The sequence below is a fragment of the Carcharhinus amblyrhynchos genome, chromosome 10 (genome assembly GCF_965287045.1).
Source record: "Carcharhinus amblyrhynchos chromosome 10, sCarAmb.v2.hapA, whole genome shotgun sequence".
Lineage (NCBI taxonomy): Eukaryota > Metazoa > Chordata > Chondrichthyes > Carcharhiniformes > Carcharhinidae > Carcharhinus > Carcharhinus amblyrhynchos.
In genome coordinates, this window is record NC_137333.1 from 10733934 (window position 1) to 10752298 (window position 18365).

The following is an 18365-nucleotide window of genomic DNA, read 5'->3' on the forward strand; positions in this document are numbered from 1 at the left end:
TTTCTTATGTTCTTATGTTCTTATGATTTTATGGAATGGCGGAGCAGGCCCAAAGGGCCAAGTGGCCTTCTCGTCCTCCTGATTTACGTGCCCATTTGTAAGGAGTCGTGGGAGGAATCTAGAGGAGGCTTTCACGCAGAAATCAATTACGAAGCTGCCTCCGGAAGCCACGTCCAATTAAAGAGGCTCTGGAGCTGAGAAAGCCAATGTGTCCGAGATTCTGGGTCCCTGGCACTGAGGGTGTGCCGATGTCTGCGGTGGTGGTTTGCCCTGGCTAAGTTAGAGTAAAGGACCAGGATAGCCAATGAGATTGCATCAGGTCAAGCCTTGGTTTAATTTATCAAAGAAAGAAGTCTTACAACACCAGGTTAAAGTCCAACAGATTTATTTGATAGCAAATGCTACTAGCTTTTGGAGCGCTGCTCCTTCGTCAGCTGAGTGGGAGATCTGTTCATCTCCACATCATAACTTATCAAAGCCATCTTGGCCTTTTGGCTCAGATGAAGCGTTTATATCAAGCCAGGGAGGAGTGCAATGCCTCCTCCTGTCAGCTTGAATCTTGTCTGTCCCTCACGTGGCGTCCATGAATTGGGTTCAATTTGAATTGGGTTTTTTGGTTGGAATAAAAGTACCAAAAATAAATAATGTGACCACAGGTGCCGGGCTACCGTAACCGGGGGATACAGTTGGGTATCCATCACCCTACTGAAGCTGCCCTTTTGACACAAGGTGGCAAACTGGCATGCCAGTCAGTAGCAAGACATTGCCAGTGTGCCCAACTCCAAACCTGCCTCTGCCTCAAGGCAAGTTCTGCCCTGCGGATGTAGAGTCTGGGAACTTACTGTTTTGGACGACAGCAGAGTCACAAAGGGACAAAGCTGGACTAAGTCTACTTAACACGTGTCTCCCTGGTGGACAGTTATTGACTAGTAAATAGCATGCGGTGAGGCAGAATAACTTCCTGGTTTGAGAGAGGTGTGTAGTGAATGATTTATTATTTAATGTCATGATAGATTTATTAGTTTGAATTATAGTGACTGAGAGTACATCTCTTAAAGCTCCTGTAAGATTGACATGGTTTTACATTATCTGGATGTGACTGTTTATTAGTGCTGTCTTTCAATGTCGCCAGGCAACAATCACTGATTTGATGATCAAAATTACATTATTTGGCTCTAATGATATGATATAATTCAGGTGCTGAACTGGATACAAGAATTACAAGTTATCATTTGGTGTGTCATTATGTTGTCTCATAAAACATATGAAAAGCATCAATAGTCTCTGCTTAAAGTACTTGCTGTCTGGAAATGTTGTTGTCTTCGCTTGGGACTCAAGTACCGTCTGGTTTTTTCGCCACCATAAGAAAGAGATTTATATTGTAATTTGGTCCTTTAGCTCAGTTGGCTGGGCAACTGGTTCGTGCTGGAGAACGACGCCAGCAGTGCGGGTTCAATCCCCGGACTGGGCAAGATTATTTATGACCTTCTCAATCTTGCCTCTCGCCTAAGATGTGGTGATCCTCGGGTTAAATCGCCACCAGTCAGCTTTCTCCTCAAAGGGGAGAGCAGCCTATGTTCATCTGGGGGTATGGTGGTTACCTTTACTACACAGTGTGGGTCCATTCATTCATTTGAAGAGACGAGGACAGCGCTAGTACGAGTTTTAAAATGATTTCTTTTTATTGAAAAGAATTAACATGATAGAAGCAAAAAAGCAAAGTTGGAAACTGGCTTTTCAGTCAGGCCCTCTACAAAAAAAATGTACTGAAATGTGCGGAATCTAAGAACTGACCTTGAACTGAATGCACACACCAAAGTCAAAATATTTTTCAACCCTTGTCTCATTATTAGAAGTGTTTTTTTGCATGCTGTCTCCGTCTAGAAAAACAATCCTCCCAGCTGCTGTTATGGGAAACTGTTGTTTGCCTGCGTTGTGTACCCTTTAGGAATGCAGTCAATTTTTAGCTAACCCATCATGCCTTCTGATTCTACGTGTGGCCAAGTTTAGCTACAATCATTCAGCTTAGCAGAGTGAGTTAGCCCCTACAGTCCAGCATTTAAATTGTAATTGTGCGTAGGCAGAAATATCTTAAAATGAAGTCTTTGCATCGACTGAAACAAACAGGGCTAAGCATACACAGGATCCCTCGATCAGAATGTCGTAAAGCATTTCCAAACGATGAGTTTCTTTAATGTACGATTAATGTTCCCCATCATGCCAAAAACAGGTTTTTTTTTTCCCCCTGAGGGTATATGCCGATGGCTCATTTGAGGGGCCCCCACTTATAACACTCTGAATTGGTCAAAACCTGGGTGGTCTTTAATTTCCCCTCCAGTCCATGTATGTAAATTCTACCCTGACTGCATAAATCGTGCCTCTCTGTTGTAGATTAGTTTAATGCTATAGATCATCAAAATTTAGAGACTTTTTGGAGGAATGGTGCCCAAAGTCATCTCCCCATGCCTGCCCTGTTGTCTGATTCTATTCAGTGAGTAGTTAAATCATCCCCTGGTATGAGGTTTGACTTCCACCCCCACCCCTTCAAGTCAGTGCTGAGTTGGCCTAGGCTATTATTCCGCAGTTGCGTTGTTCGACCAACTGGATCATTGTTCGCATGTGAGTATCCTGGGACATCATTGATCTTGTTTTTTCCTTCCCGATGAATTTTAATTGTGCGCAATCATGGAAAGTGAGCCGTGGATACAGGCCGGTCATTTAAAACTTGAAGTGCGTAGAAATCTCTTCTCGCAGAGGGGTAGTGAATCTCTGGAATTCTGTGCCCTAAAAGGGTAGTGGAGGCTGGATCATTAGAAGTATTCAAAGTGGAGGTGGATAAATAGATTGAGGAATAGAGTGCGATGGGGAAATGGCACAGAAAAGGAGTTGAGGCCGACATAGATCAGCCATGATTGTATTGAATGGCAGGGCAGGCTCGGAGGGTCTGGGGGCTACTCCTGCCACCATTTCTTGCGAGAAGCGAAGTGTTTGAAGTGTCGCTCATGTTAAAACCAGGCTTCGTGGATAATTCTAGTCAGTTCCACGCCTGATTTTCCTGTACACTGTACTGGGTTTATTCCAAGATGATCACTCACCAGGGGGTTAGGATGTTCCAATTACTGACGTGAGCATAAAGGGTGAACCATTTTATTGTTCTCTCACTCTTTTTTATCTTCTCACTTCCTTGTAATCATCTTCTCTCACAGTGAACAGTTATCCACACAGTCCTTGCAGGCTTCAATTCCATTGGTTTTAATTTACTTGCATTTTCTGGTGGGGGCATGGCGAGGTTATGTACTGGGTGGGATTTTCCAGCCTCGCTCGCACTGAATCCGGAAAATCCCACCCGAGGTCAATGGACCTCTTCCATGGTCTGCCCCTCACCCACTCTGATTCCCGTAGTGGACGGAATGGAAAAATTCACCCTGTTGTATTTTTATGTACTAATAAGTTGACAATTTGTTCTATCTGCTGCGAATAAGATTTTGTTTGGTTTCTCCGACACAGATGGCCGTAAACCATTCCCTATAAATCATGGAGCTACCAGTGCTGATCACTTTCTTGAGGTAAGAATGAGGTTTCACATCAGTGTTGTTAAGAAGGCAGTCCCAGAAATAAAGGAAACAGTCTAGATATAATCCCAACATAATCCCTACAGTGCTGAAGGAGGCCATTTGGCTATCGAGTCTGCAACGACCACAAACCCACCCAGACCCTATCCCTGTAACCCCATTTATTTACCCTTCTAATCTCCCTGACATTAGGGTCAACTTATCATGGCCAATCGACCTACCCCGCACATCTTTGGACATGGATGGAAACGGGAGCACCTGGAGAAAACCCATGCAGACAGTGACCCTAGCCAGGAATCAAATCCAGGTCCCTGGCGCTGTGAGGCAGCAGTGCTAACCACTGTGCCACCGTGCAAATAGACGTTCTAATCAACTGAAGATTGTGTCTTGATGAACAAGGGCTGAATTCTGAAGTAGCGGATGATTTGCTTTGGAGCATTCCGTTCAAAGCCATCCCGCAAAATCAATATTTTTCTTTCTAAACATATGGAATAAGTTATGTAATTTTGAGTTTGATGGACAATGGTGTAACGCCAATAGGTTCCCTTGGGTAAATATTCCTATAGGTATTAGATTAAGTAAATCCCTTGTGGGTTATCACTCTTCATTTAATATTTAATTGCTGCCAATGATATTTTGGTGTGTAGCAGGACAGACGCTCTGGAAATCTCCCCAGCTGCCTGAGAAGAGAGTCCTGAAAGACAGAGGATTGCGCACCTTCTGAACCCACAAGTGCGGCAGAGATTGCCACCAGAGTGGGGCTCCCGAACCACACCAGAGTGTTCATTCCTGCCAATGTAGGGGTGGGGAAGGGAGGGTGCAAGAGTGGTAGTGTGAGGGAGCAGGGGCTGGGATTTGCACGTTAAGTATCAAGTGGTAAATTCTTTTTAGACCAAATGAATTTGAGATCCTCGGAATCTGTACAGTGTGGAATTTGGAAAGCTGCAGAGCATGATCAACCTTTGATTTCCTGAAAGTATGCCATGCCAGACCAGATCCTGAGATTTAGACAACTTTTGGCTGTCTGTTTTAGATTTCTCACTCCTTTGTAAAAGTTCCCAAAAAAAATTGGATGGAGTGATTCATAAGATATAAGAACAGAATTAGGCCAATCAGGTCTGCTTCACCATGACTAATACGCTCTTCATCCCCATTTTCCTGCCTTTTCCCCATTACCCTTCAACCCGTCACCAATTAAAAATTTATCTAACTCCTCCTCAAATTTACTCACTATCCCAACATCCATTGCACTTTGGGGTAGCAAATCCCACAGATTCACAACCCTTTGGGAGAAGTAGCTTCTCCTCAACTCTATTTTAGTCTTAGGATAAGGGGTAGCAAGTTTATGACCTCTCGTCCTAGAATGTCCCACAAGAGGAAGCATCCACTCCTATCTACTTTATCCAATGTTTCTGTTCCAACGTTTGCTGTCAAATACACAACAGGATATTAACACTGTTGGCATTAGCAATGAGATATTAATATTTTTTCACAATAATAAACAATTAAATGACCATGAGGTTATTGAATTATATTGTTCTTTCAGTCAAATAGTCCCCAATCAGTAAGTTGGGATGCATGGGCCAAATTGAAACAAAACAAATCGAGGCCATTTACATCACAGGATGTTAGAACAATGCCTTTGGAGCACATTGCAGTTTAATTTGGGAGCCAGGGCATAATCTGAAATCCTGCCGTCTTGTGTCTGGTAACCAATGTGATCACGAAGTGGGGATGCCGGTGTTGGACTGGGGGTAGGCACAGTAAGAAGTCTTACAACACCAGGTTAAAGTCTATCAGGTTTATCTGGAATCACGGGCTTTCGGAGCGCTGCTCCTTCATCACTCACGTGTGTGGTCCAAAAACTTGTGAATCCAAATAAACTCATTGGACTTTAACCTGGTGTTGTGAGACTTCTCAATGTGATCGTGATAGCTGTTGTACTGAGTGTTGTAGTTTTATTATTATCTGTATGAAGTTTCAAATTCCTGCCTGCGGTGACTTTTCCATTTGTCTTCTCCAGGATGCAGTCGAAGTTTGTAAGAAGTTTATGCAGCGTGACCCGGATGAACTACGGTTTACAGTGGTGGCTCTTCACAAGCCATAGAGGGTGTCAAATTTGGAACATGAGAGGAGCGGCAAAACCTGAACTTGAATTGGCTTCCAGTGATGTTGCTTTACTCCAGTCCTTGAGCTTGTGATAGTCTTGATCTGTTTTAACTCGTGTAAAGACTTAATTTGATTCTGGAACATGTCCAATTGCCCCTCCCTCCGGAAGTCTGATAGCAAAGTGTACATTGGTGCGTACTTTTTGTCTCATCACCTGTAAGCAGCAGGTCCTCAGTTTCTGAAACTTAACCCAGTGACTAATGGAAAGCAGTAGAAACTTACCTGAGGGAAGGGGTTGCGAGATTCTTGCTGTCCTGTTCACCCCCAGCTGCAGTTGTACTTTAATCACTGACTAGCAAACAAATGGACATCTTGCAATAGCTGGAACATTGTACGCAAGAGCAGGTAAAAATCTGATGCTCTTTGCTTTCTAAATGTGCTCAATAAATTAATATTGGTATGCGTGTTCTGGTGATTTTCTTGCATCTGGAAAATGCTTTCTTCAGAGAGAATGGGTCAAAAACATTTGGTGCCTATTCAGTCCATAAAGCTGTCCAAATGTGCCAACGCTCTCATCTATCCCACAAAACACCTGAGAACTGCATTTTTCCAAAGTGGCAAGTTTTTCTTTATTAATCCATGGGACATGGGCATCGCTGGCTGGCCAGCGTTTATTGCCCATCCCTAGTTGCCCCTGAGAAGGTGATGGTGAGCTGCATTGAATCGCTGCAGTCCACGTGTTGTGGGTTGACCCACAATGCTGTTAGAGAGGGAATTCCAGGATTTTGACCTACTGACTGTGAAGGAACAACTGATACATTTCCAAGTCAGGATGGTGGGTGACTTGGAGGGGAAGTTGCAGATGGCGGTGTTCCCAGGTATCTACTGCCCTTGTCCTTCTAGATGAAGTGGTCGTGGGTTTGGAAGGTGTTGTCTTGAGGGTCTCTGGTGGCTTTCTACAATGCATCTTGTAGATAGGAGTACACACTGCTGCTACTGAGCATTGATGGTGGAGGGATTGAACGCTTGTGGATGTGGAGCCATTCAAGAGGGCTGCTTTGTCCTGGATGGTGTCAAGTTTCTTGAGTGTTGTTGGAGCTGCACCCATCCAGGCAAGTGGGGAGTGTTCCATCACACTCCTGATTTTTACCTTGTTGATGGTGGACAGGCTTTGGGGAGTCAGGAGGTGAGTTAGCCGCTGCAATATTCCTAGCCTCTGACCCTGTTCTTGCAGCCACTATGTTTATGTGGTGAGTCCAGTTGAGTTTCTGGTCAATGGTAAGCACAAAGATGTTGATTTATCCACGAGTTTTCTGGGAAGAGCAAGGATCAGCATTTTTCCTCTGATCTGAAGACTTGCCTTTATACAGCACTTTTCCCAAGGCCTCAGGATATGTCCAGGCACTTTACAGCCAATGGTGCTTTTGAAGTATTGTCAGTGTAGTAATGCAGGACACATAGCAACCAATTTATGCACAGCAAGCTCCCTCATACAGACATGTGGTAATCACAAGCTATATCTGTCCTTTGTGATTTGAATTGAGGGATAAATGGTATCTTCTGCATTACGGCAATTCTGTGTATTGCCTAAATTCAGCCAATTCAAAGACTCAGGATGTCAGAATGCTGGTTAAAGACGTATCTTTATTTGACCAATGATCGCTGGCAGAGATAGCATTGGGCGGTCCAACAGCTCTCTGAGAAGGTCCTGAGCATTCCAACACCACTCTGAAGTTACAACACATCACACAGGACAATTATACATCTTCAAGTTGGCTTTCCCTGCCTTCCTGTTAGTTATGAGCCAGTCATCATTAATACAAATCAATCCTTGTTAACAGTTTTCATATAACTCAGCCAATTACACTCTATGTTCTGCCATCATGGGATTTCCTTGGTCCGTAGAATGTGAATACTTCTTTCCCCTTGTCGCTCAGCAACCTGTAACACTTAGCCATAGAGTTCAAAGGTGCTGTTTTCATCAACTCATTACGTCAATTGTTGAGTCAGACAGTTGATATTCCCGTGTCTGAGAAGCACTGTCTTAACAGTACAAATTATACAGTTCTATTCATGCTGTGGCTTTGGGAATCCATACTGTCAGTAACTTATCCTGACAAGAATATACACGTTCTGTGGTTTCATTGTTCCAAAGAATGTGATTTGTTTCATTAAGTGTTCATCCCATCATGCTTTTGGGCAGCCTGCTTTTGGCTAAAGTGTACAGATTACTTTAAAAATACATTTTAAAATCCCAAAATATATGTTTAACTCAAATACTTATTCAAATCTCTTACTCATTTAAAGCTCTTACTGTGATTATATGTGTTTTTATTCAAGTAGTACCCCCGTTAGTCTGTAAGTCTTAACTGGAGTGATTTCAATCAGTGCTGGTAGTTTTATCAGTATCTTAAACCCCTGATAATTTGAACTTTCTCTAATACTATGATTCTGTGTTTCTATAAGTGTTGGCCAGGCCTGGAAATCATGCCATGGGGCCTTTTATATCCATCCGAGAGAACATGGGAGACCTTGTTTTGACATTTCACCCAAAAGGCTGCACTCACTCAGCACAGCAGTGTAGTGTCAGCTGAAAATTTTGCGTTCAAGTTTTGGAATGAAACTTGAATGCACGGTCTTTTGATTTAGAGGCAAAATTGCCTTAGCCAGGCCACAGAAAGAAATATCTCTTAACAATTTTGCCATTTTGTTTTGTCACATTAAGATAAACAACTTGCACGCACTTATTAATTCCACTCAGCCTTTTAAAAATCTCGTCCATCATTTTCAAGAATTTCATTGGACTTCTCGATCGTCTGTTGACTGGAAGATGTGCTGGTTAGGTGCATTGGCTGTGCTAAATTCTCCCTCGGTGTACCTGAACAGGTGCTGGAGTGTGGCGACTAGGGGATTTCTACAGAAACTTCACTGCTGTGTGAATGTAAGCTGACGTGTGACACTAATAAGTAACTAATTAAATAAATGGAATGTCATGTGAAGGTGTGGTGACATCAGGACACACGTTCCAATATCATCTTGCACAATTTTGCAGATTGGTTGCCTGCCCACCCAAGCAATATAAAATTCTGGCCATGATTGAACAATGTTTCTTATCAGATTAATTTCCTGGTTACTTAATTCAATCGCCTCTGGGAACCGGGAGTAAATGGGCAGAGTCTATACAAGCTGATTCAGAGAAATGAGGGACGGTATAGCGATTAGCACTGCTGCCTCATAGTGCTAAGTTCAATGCCTGGCTAGGGTCACTGCGTGGAGTTTGCATGTTCTCCCCGTGTCTGCATGCGTTTCCTCCGGGTGCTCCAGTTTCCTCCCACAGTCCAAAGAAGTGCGAGGTAGGTGGATTGGCCATGCTAAATTATCCCTTTGTATCAGGGGGACTCGCTCAGGTAAGTGCATGGGGTTATGTGGATAGGGGGCTGGGTAGGATTGTAATTGACACAGACACGATGGGCCAAATTTCCTCCTCCTGTAGGCTTCTATAATTCTATGAGTGAGTATACACAATGAACCAAATAGTTATTTAGATGGTTGAATTTACTATAACTGCCTGATTTTCTAACTGTTAGAACTTTGGGTGAAAACTGCCACTTTCAAAAACAAAAGAAGAAATAATATAATCAGACACATAGTAATTTTTATTAATTCTCCCTTCAGAGTTTGCAAGCACACAATTAGTGTGTGTTTTGTTTCAACAGTATCTTGGCTATTGTGCAACACAGAGTTGTTACAAAGGCTGGTATGTTCTGTATAGTCACAACATGCTCCTTACAAAAAGTATCACAGTTCCCACTAATCTTGTGCACAGATGTTTAACTTCTGTTTTAACAGTGAAGTTTCCATTAACTCTTTTCTGGGCTGAAAATACTTAAAGCCACTTTCTCACAGTCCCTCATATCGTTGCAAATGGCATCTATGTTATATTCCAGCTTGCTATTTAGCAATTTAAAATTTGTTTATAAATGATGACATTATTGCAGGTTGTTTAATGAGAAACATAATTTTCACCTACTTGGTACTGTCTATGATTATGAGTTGCAATGAACTCATGTAGAATTGGGAACTCCTGTTGAAAAAGCTAAACATCATAGAATCCCTACAGTGCAGAAGGAGGCCATTTGGCCCATCAAGTCTGCATTGACAACAATTCCACCCAGGCCCTATCCCCGTAACCCGACAAAACCTTCGAACCTATACATCCTGGGTCACTAAAGGGCAATTTAGTATGGCCAATGCACCCAACCCGCATACCTTTGGACTGAGAGAGAAAATCGGAGCACTTGGAGGAAACCCACACAGATATGAGGAGAACGTGCAAATTGCACACAGACAGTAACCCAAGCCGGGTATTGAACTCAGGTCCCTGGAGCTGAGTGGCAGCACTGCTAATCACTGCCACCGTGCCACCCACAGGACCAAGGATTAACTCACTGAACTGCAACCCTGTAAATTAAGCATTGATGGATGTAGGAATAGAGTGGATTCAAGGACTAATTTGGATTTGAATGTTACGGCTACTGAACCAGTCTTCACAATGTACTGTGTTGGTAGTGATAGTATTCCTGTCACTATTGTCATTCAATGGCGTATGCTATTGTGTGAACTGGGGAATGTGGGAGATGTTCATGCAGTACACTTGATCCCCTACCAAGTTACACACCCACATCAAAAGGAATGTGGGAAGAACATAAGAACATAAGAAATAGGAGCAGGAGTAGGCCATCTAGCCCCTCGAGCCTGCCCCGCCATTCAATAAGATCATGGCTGATCTGTCGTGGCTCAGTTCCACATTCCCTCCCTCTCACCATAACCCTTAATCCCCTCGCTTATCAAAAACCCATCAACCCGCGTCTTAAAAATATTTAGCGAGGCAGCCTCCACCACTTCAACGGGCAGAGAATTCCAGAGATTCACCACCCTTTGAGTGAAGAAGTTCCTCCTCAACTCCGTTCTAAACCGCCCCCCCCTTTATCTTGAGGCTGTGCCCTCTAGTCCTACTGTCCTTTCTGAGCGGGAAGAGCCTCTCCACCTCTATCCTATCCATCCCATTCATCATCTTATATGTCTCAATGAGATCTCCAGGGAAGGGGAATTGATGCCCCAGAACTTTCCACCTATCACTCCATGTAGTTGATTGTGTGCACCAATGGCCATACCTGGGACCTTAACTTGACAGTCTTGCAAAACAGATGGGGCCATTATCTTCTGCTGGTATATTGTCAGGACTTCACCCCTTAAAGGTATAAGTAGACAAGGAATGGTGGCTAAAGTCCTAACATGTAAGTGGACAATGGCTTAGAAGGTGTGTAACACATCTGGGGCACTGTCATGACATATAGGAAGTTAACTGGCCAGTCATGTATGAAGAATCTGGGAAGCCCCATAGTTAGTCTTGTTTATATATTTATTTAGCCCGTATACAGTCACAAAGCTAAGCTACAGCCTTGACAGGGGCTAGTTGGAGTTCAGTAAGTGCATACCTCGTGGTGATGTGGGCCATTGTTTGGACTGTACCACAGCTGCACCCTGGATGGTTTTGGTGATCCCACTGATGTTGCATGACCATACAAAGGCCTTGGTCAGACTGGAAATGCATCAAAGGGTGCACAGTTACCGGGGGAGGTCAAAGCCAGGCAGACAAGCAGTGGGATCTACAGTGAAATGGTGGTTTCTGGGGATCTTTGCTCTGGCCAAACTTCCTGCTGGAGACCAGTGGTTGTTACTGCTCGGAGTGGTGGGTTCAATCATGTGGGGTGGTGTGAGGGAATGTGTACTGCTGGTGGGGTGAAGGGGTCATTGAATAAGGGAAGGCTTGGGCTGGAGTGCACCTATGACAGAAACTTACCCGTAGGGTGATGTGGGTTGAGGGAATGTTCCTCAGAACTGGGAGTTAGGGGAGGTAAGTTGGTTAAAAGATATCTGGATACCATTTGCAATGATTTGAGGTGCTGTGAGCAGACGCATTGTTGAGTTGCACATGGATATATTTGATATGGTCTGATTGTTACCACACTAGGAGTTGAGTATATGATGGCAAGAACAGAGATCCTTAGGGACTTGGCCAGTGACTCAAGAGGTACTGGGGAGGTTGTTTGGGATTTTAATTTTTCCTGCATCTTGATCATCTTGAATTTCTGTACGTGAGGGTTCTGGCAAGGGTGACATCTAGATAAACAGCGTGGGGATCATGTTTCACACCCTGGGCATACAGGGTGATGGTTCAGTTTCTTCAGCACTGGCATTGTGATGGTGGCATGTGCTAGAATCTGTTTCACTGGTGCTCAGTTTTAGGTGCCATGTCTTGCCACAGCTATTCATTATTGTGGTTTAGTATATGTTCCACACCCAGGAAAGTCTGAGCCTGTTTGCTGCAGCAACAATCTTCAGTGTAGCAGGACTCGGTTGGAGGTAGATCGCTATTTTCTTTTATTCACTCGTGGGACATGGGCGTCACTGGCTGGCCAGTATTTATTGCCTGTTTGAGAAGGTGGTGGTGAGCTGTCTTCTTGAATCGCTGCGGTCCATGTGCAGTGGGTTGACCCACAATGCCATTAGGGAGGGAATTCCAGGATTTTGACCCAGTGGCTGCAAGGGAAAGGCAATATATTTCCAAGTAGGTTGGTGAGTAGCTTCGAGGGGAACTTGCAGGTGGTGGTGTTCCCATGTATCTGCTGCCCTTGTCCTTCTAGACAGAAATGGTCATGGGTTTGGATGATGCTGCCTAAGGATCTTGGGTGAATTACTGCAGTGCATCTTGTAGATAGTACACACTGCTGGTACTGAGTATCAGTGGTCAATTACCATAAAATTACCATAAAACTACCAGCCACATCCCAGTATCTATGTACAAGTTGAACAGGGTTGGGTGGCATGGTAGCACAATGGTTAGCACTGCTGCTTCACACCTCCAGAGACCTGGGTTTGATTCCCATCTTGGGTCACCGTCTCCACTTGTGTGGAGTTTGCACATTCTCCTCGTGTCTGCCTGGGTTTCCTCCGGGTGCTCCGATTTCCTTCCACAGTCCAAAGATGTGTGGATTAGATTGATTGGTCATGCTGAAAATTGCCCTTAGTGTCCTGAGATGCGTAAATTAGAGGGATTAGTGGGTAAATGTGTGGGGATATGGGGTTGGGGCCTGGGTGGGATTGTGGTTGGTGCGGACTCGATGGGCCAAATGGCCTCTTTCTGTACTGTGGGGTTTCTATGATTTCTATGATTCTATGACTAAGGCAGACAACTGGGATAATCCATTTGTCACTCATATGCAATTGGAATCATTTGTCCCAGAGTAATAGTTCAATGATATCAATAACCCAGGGAGGGAGAGCTCTTGATGAATAGGCCAATGTACCAGATTGAACTATTACTGCAGTGAGCCCAAGGAAAACTGTGCCTATTTTAAAATGATTTCAAAAGCCACTTACCGTGAAAGTGGTGTGTGTGAACACCTGAGCTGCTTCCTAGTTGAAAGACGGATTGGTCCACACTCTTGGATGCTCGTCAGCTCTGGTTTAATCTGCTGTGGGATTAGGTGCTCGCCTGTTTTGGAGATACTGGGATGTCGGCCGGTAGTTTGATGATAGTTTGGGGACTTTGCATTGGCTACCCGCAAGACAGGAAGAGGTGACCAGATCAGATTACTTTTACTATGCAAGATATTTCTCCTCTCAAATGTGGACATCCATCCAAGTGAGGGGGATCAGCAGGTGACCAGCAATGAGCCTGCACAAACAGTTGTGAAGCTGGATTGCTAAGAGGCACACAAGTGTTACCCTTTCAGTTGTGTGGCTGGCCCTTACAGAACCAAAACTTAAAACACATTTTGAAAACTTAAGAACTTTGAAACTGGAATTCTGAACGCAATGGACATTTTTTAACTAACTTGCAGTCGGATAAAGAACAATAAAGCTATTCACACAAAACTGTCCCTATTTATGTACTTACTTATGTCTCATGTCTTTGTTGCTGAGCAGCTCGTGGCACAGTTGTCAGCATTGCTATCTCACAGCACCGTGGACCTGGGTTCAATTCCCAGCTTGGGCGGTTGTCTGTGTGGAGTCTGCACATTCTCCTTGTGTCTGTGTGTGTTTCCTTTGAGTGCTCCAGCTTCTTCCTGCAGTCTGAAAGACATACTGGTTAAGTGCATTTGCCATGCTAAATTCTCTCTTGGTGTAGGTGAACAGGTGCTGGATTGTGGCAACTAGACTTAATTTATTAGCCACAAGTAACTTAATTAACATTGCAATGAAGTTACAGTGAAATTCCCCTAGCTGCCACAATCCAGCGCCTGTTTGAGTCAATTCACCTAACCAGCATGTTTTTCAGACTTTGGGAGGAAATCGGAGCACTCGGAGGAAACCCACGCAGACAAGGGGAGAACGTACAAACTCCACACAGACAGTGACCCAAGTGGGAATTGAACCTGGGTCCCTGGCGCTGGGAGGCAGCAGTGCTAACCACAGTGCTACCGTAGGGGATTTTCACAGCAATTGCATTGCAGTGCTAAATTAAACCTACTTGTGATAATAATAAATAAAGTTAAGAAGATGGATTGTGCAATGAGAGATACAACACTTGATACTAACAACTACGAGTTGCACTGACACAAGACAGAATGGAAGAATTCCTGCTGGAATTGCCTTCATTGATGATATACATAGAGTATAAAAATTGGCAAGCCTTGTTACAGCTGTGTAGAACTTTAGTTAAACCACATTTGGAATCTTGCATACTGTTCCGATCAGCAGACTACCAGAAGGTGTGAAGGCTTTGGAGAGGGTACAGAAAAGGTTTATCAGGATGTTCTCTGGTTTGGAGGGTGTTAGTTATGAAGAGAACTTGGACAAATTTGGTTTGTTTTCACTTGAATGTCAAGGTTGAGGGGTGACCTGATAGGAGTTCACAAAATTATGAAACGCATGGATAGAATGGATAGCCAGAGGCCTTTTCCAAGGGTAGAAATATCAATTACCAGGGGATATAGGTTCAAGGTAAGAGGAAGAAAGATGTGAGAGACAAGTTTTTTTTTAACACAGAGGATGGTAAGTGTCTGGAATGCACTGCCAGAGGGAAGCAGATACAATAACAATATTTAAGAGACAAGTTGACAGATACATGAATAGCCAGGGAATAGCGAGATATAGGGTAGAGCAAAAGGTCTTTAGTTGAGAAAGGCGTCAAGAGTTGCCACAGGCTTGGTGGGCCAAAGGGCCTATTTTGTACTCTACTGTTCTTTCTGTTTAGTTTATTTATTAGTGTCACAAGTAGGCTTATATTAACACTGCAATGAAGTTACAGTGAAAATCCCCTAGTCGCCACACTCCAATGCCTGTTTGGGTACACTGAGGGAAAATTTTGCATGGCCAATGCACCTAACCAGCATGTCTTTCAGACTATGAGAGGAAACTGGCGCACCTGGAGGAAACCAACGTAGACGCAGAGAGAACATGCAAACTCCACACAGTCACAAACCAGGAATTGAACCCGGGTCCCTGGCGCTGTGAGGCAGCAGTGCTAACCATTGTGCCACCTTTTTTTTGAAAAGCTAAATATAAGTGAGGATTAGCTCACTGAACTGCAACCATGTAAACTGAGCCACAATGAATGTGTAGGATTGGAGTGTATGGTGATAACTAACATACATCCCAGATATTATTGGGCATTAGCATTAAACCTCAGGTATCTCAGTTCTGCAACTGATTAACCCTGACGCAGCTTGTTATCTATTTCCTGTTTCACAGTTGGCATTTTTCTTTCCATTATACCCTTTCTGTGTATCAAAATAAAAAGTTTGTGTGAACCCTCAGTTCACATCAATGTTGGGTAATCCTGGGAAAATGGGTCAAGGGGAAGGGACTTTAACTAAATTAGTTACATGTACATATGCTAAGTTTAAAAAATAGATAAACTTTAATTAATTAATTGGAGATTTGGTAGGGATTGAGGTGCAGGTGACATTTTACAGCTGCAGCATAGAATGCGCCCCAGGCTCACTAATAACATTAACTTGAAGTCATGAATATTTTAATAGATGCCTTTAGATGCCTCTGCTCTATGGTCTGGGATTTCCTTGTCAATCACCTCCATTTTCTTCTTCTCCCTGAATACCCATACCGTCCATCCACACCCCCTCCTCCAACCCCCCCAAACTCCATTTGGTATAACCTTGGTCACGCTTGTCTTCTTCAATTAAAATCCACCTCAAAGGCGGCATGGTGACACAGAGGTTAGCACTGCTGCCTCACTGTGCCAGGTACCCAGGTCCAATTCCAGCCTTGGGTCACTGTCTGTGCAGAGTTTGCACATTCTCCCTGTGTCTGCGTGGGTTTCCTGCAGGTGCTCCGGTTTCTTCCCACAGTCCAAAGATGTGCGGGTTAGGTGGATTGGCCACGCTAATTTGCCCCGTAATGTCGGGGGGGGGGGGGGGGGGGGGGGGGGTTAGAGGGTAAATATGTGGGGTGAAGGGGATAGGGCCTGGGTGGGATTGTTGGCGGTGCAGATACAATGGACCAAATGGTCTCCTTCTGCACTGTAGAGATCTATGATTGTGACTCTGTGAAGTGTTCTGCCATGTTTACTGAATTTAAGTCACTATGAACACAGTTATAAGTATTAATCTGTTTGACACTCCTTTAAAGTAGTCAACAAGAAATACTCTAAATACAGGAAACCTTTATCTGTTACTGCCAACAATAATGTGTCACCTAAACTCTTTTGTTTTGGTTATTTACAGTTTCATCTATCACCATAGTGCTGTACCCACAGCAGACAGAACAGAATATGCCTTCAATAAATAGTCATGATGTGGAAATGCCGGCGTTGGACTAGGGTAAACACAGTAAGAAGTCTCACAACACCAGGTTAAAGTCCAACAGGTTTATTTGGTAGTAAACACAACTAGCTTTCGAGACGAGGGAACAGCGTTCCGAAAGCTAATGGCGTTTACTACCAAATAAACCTGTTGGACTTTAACCTGGTGTTGTGAGACTTCTTACTGTGTTCAATGCATAGCCCAGTATTTCTGGCTCTGACTGTGCATTGGATTTGTTAACTTGAGCCTGCTTTCGCTGCACTGCAGAGCTTTGAAAGCGAGCTTTGCGTACTGTGATCCCAGGAGAGTTGTACCTGGAAACTCCGGGTCATTCACATAGGATGAATCATTCAACGGTTCCCACATTCCTGTGATCTGTCTCAAAGCACTTTTAGCCAACTCTTTTTGCCACCGTTCATTGTTTCAAGGTTTGCTGTTGTTTAGCAATTACCAATACAAAGGCCATTTGACATTCTTGCAAAAGGTTGTCATTCAAGATTTTCTGGGCCATTCATTTCCTTCACAAGTTTGAAAAAAAAGTCACGCAACAACAGAAAAAGTGAAGAAAAGTTCGACTACTGAAGAGTGACTGTAAATGAAAGTAAAATACTTTTATTAAACTTTACGCACACAAAGGAAACTACAAAATGCAACAACATATTTCTAAAAGAGAAGCCTCTCCCTCTCCTGAGAGTCACTTCTCTACACAGCAAAAATATATTTTTGTTACTTAAATTATTGGGATTTCATAGAATTATAGAATCCTACTGAGCAGAAGGAAGCTATTCGGCATATCGAGTCTGCACCAACCACAATCCCACCCAGTCCCTAACCCCATAACCCCCCCATGCAATTATCCGAGCTATCCCCCCTGACATTAAAGGACAATTTAGCATGGCCTATTCACTTATCCCGCACATCATTTCCTTAGGCAACATCCGCATTCATATTGTTTTCATAAGTATCTACATCACAGCACTCAAATCTGGATACCATTAATTTTAAAATTTCTTGTACATAAATGTTAAGGTTGTAAGTTCCCTGAGTTATACTGGAATCTTCAGGAACTAAACATCAACATAAGAAAATAAGAAATAGGAGCAGAAGTAGGCCATCTAGCCCTTCGAGCCTGCCCCGCCATTCAATAAGATCATGGCTGATCTGTCGTGGCTCAGTTCCACATTCCCGCCCTCTCCTCATAACCCGTAATCTCCTCTCTTATCAAAAACCCATCAACCCGCGTCTTAAAAATATTTAGCGAGGCAGCCTCCACCACTTCAACGGGCAGAGAATTCCAGAGATTCACCACCCTTTGAGTGAAGAAGTTCCTCCTCAACTCCATTCTAAATCACCCCCCCTTTATCTTGAGGCTGTGCCCCCTAGTCCTACTGTCCTTTCTGAGCGGGAAGAGTCTCGCCACCTCTATCCTATCCATCCCATTCATCATCTTATATGTCTCAATGAGATCTCCCCTCATTCTTCTAAACTCTAACGAGTACAAGCCTAGTTTATTCAGCCTCTCCTCATAGCTCAACCCCCTCAACTCTGGTATCAGCCTAGTAAACCTCTTCTGCACTCCCTCCAAGGCCAAAATATCCTTGCGTAAGTGCGGCGACCAAAACTGCACACAGTACTCCAGCTGCGGCCTCACCAAAGCCCTATACAGCTGCAGCAAGACCTCCCTACTTTTATATTCAATCCCCCTCGCTATGAAGGCCAGCATCCCATTCGCCTTCCTGACCACCTGCTGCACCTGCAAGCTGGGTTTTTGCGACTCATGCACAAGGACCCCGAGGTCCCTCTGCACCGTCGCCTGCTGCAGTTTTTCGCCACGTAAGTAATAGTCCTTCCTACC

General features: G+C 43.9%; 1 protein-coding gene across 1 annotated transcript in view; it reads left to right on the plus strand.

Annotated features, from left to right (window-relative positions):
• Positions 1-6141, plus strand: part of uchl3 (ubiquitin carboxyl-terminal esterase L3 (ubiquitin thiolesterase)) — a 54479-nt gene extending 48338 nt beyond the window's left edge. The window contains exons 7-8 of the mRNA XM_080197845.1: positions 3508-3566; positions 5596-6141. Coding sequence (XP_080053971.1) covers positions 3508-3566; positions 5596-5679 — 143 coding nt within the window. The 3' untranslated portion in view covers positions 5680-6141. The remainder of the gene's footprint in view (positions 1-3507; positions 3567-5595) is intronic.
• Positions 6142-18365: the final 12224 nt, after the last annotated feature.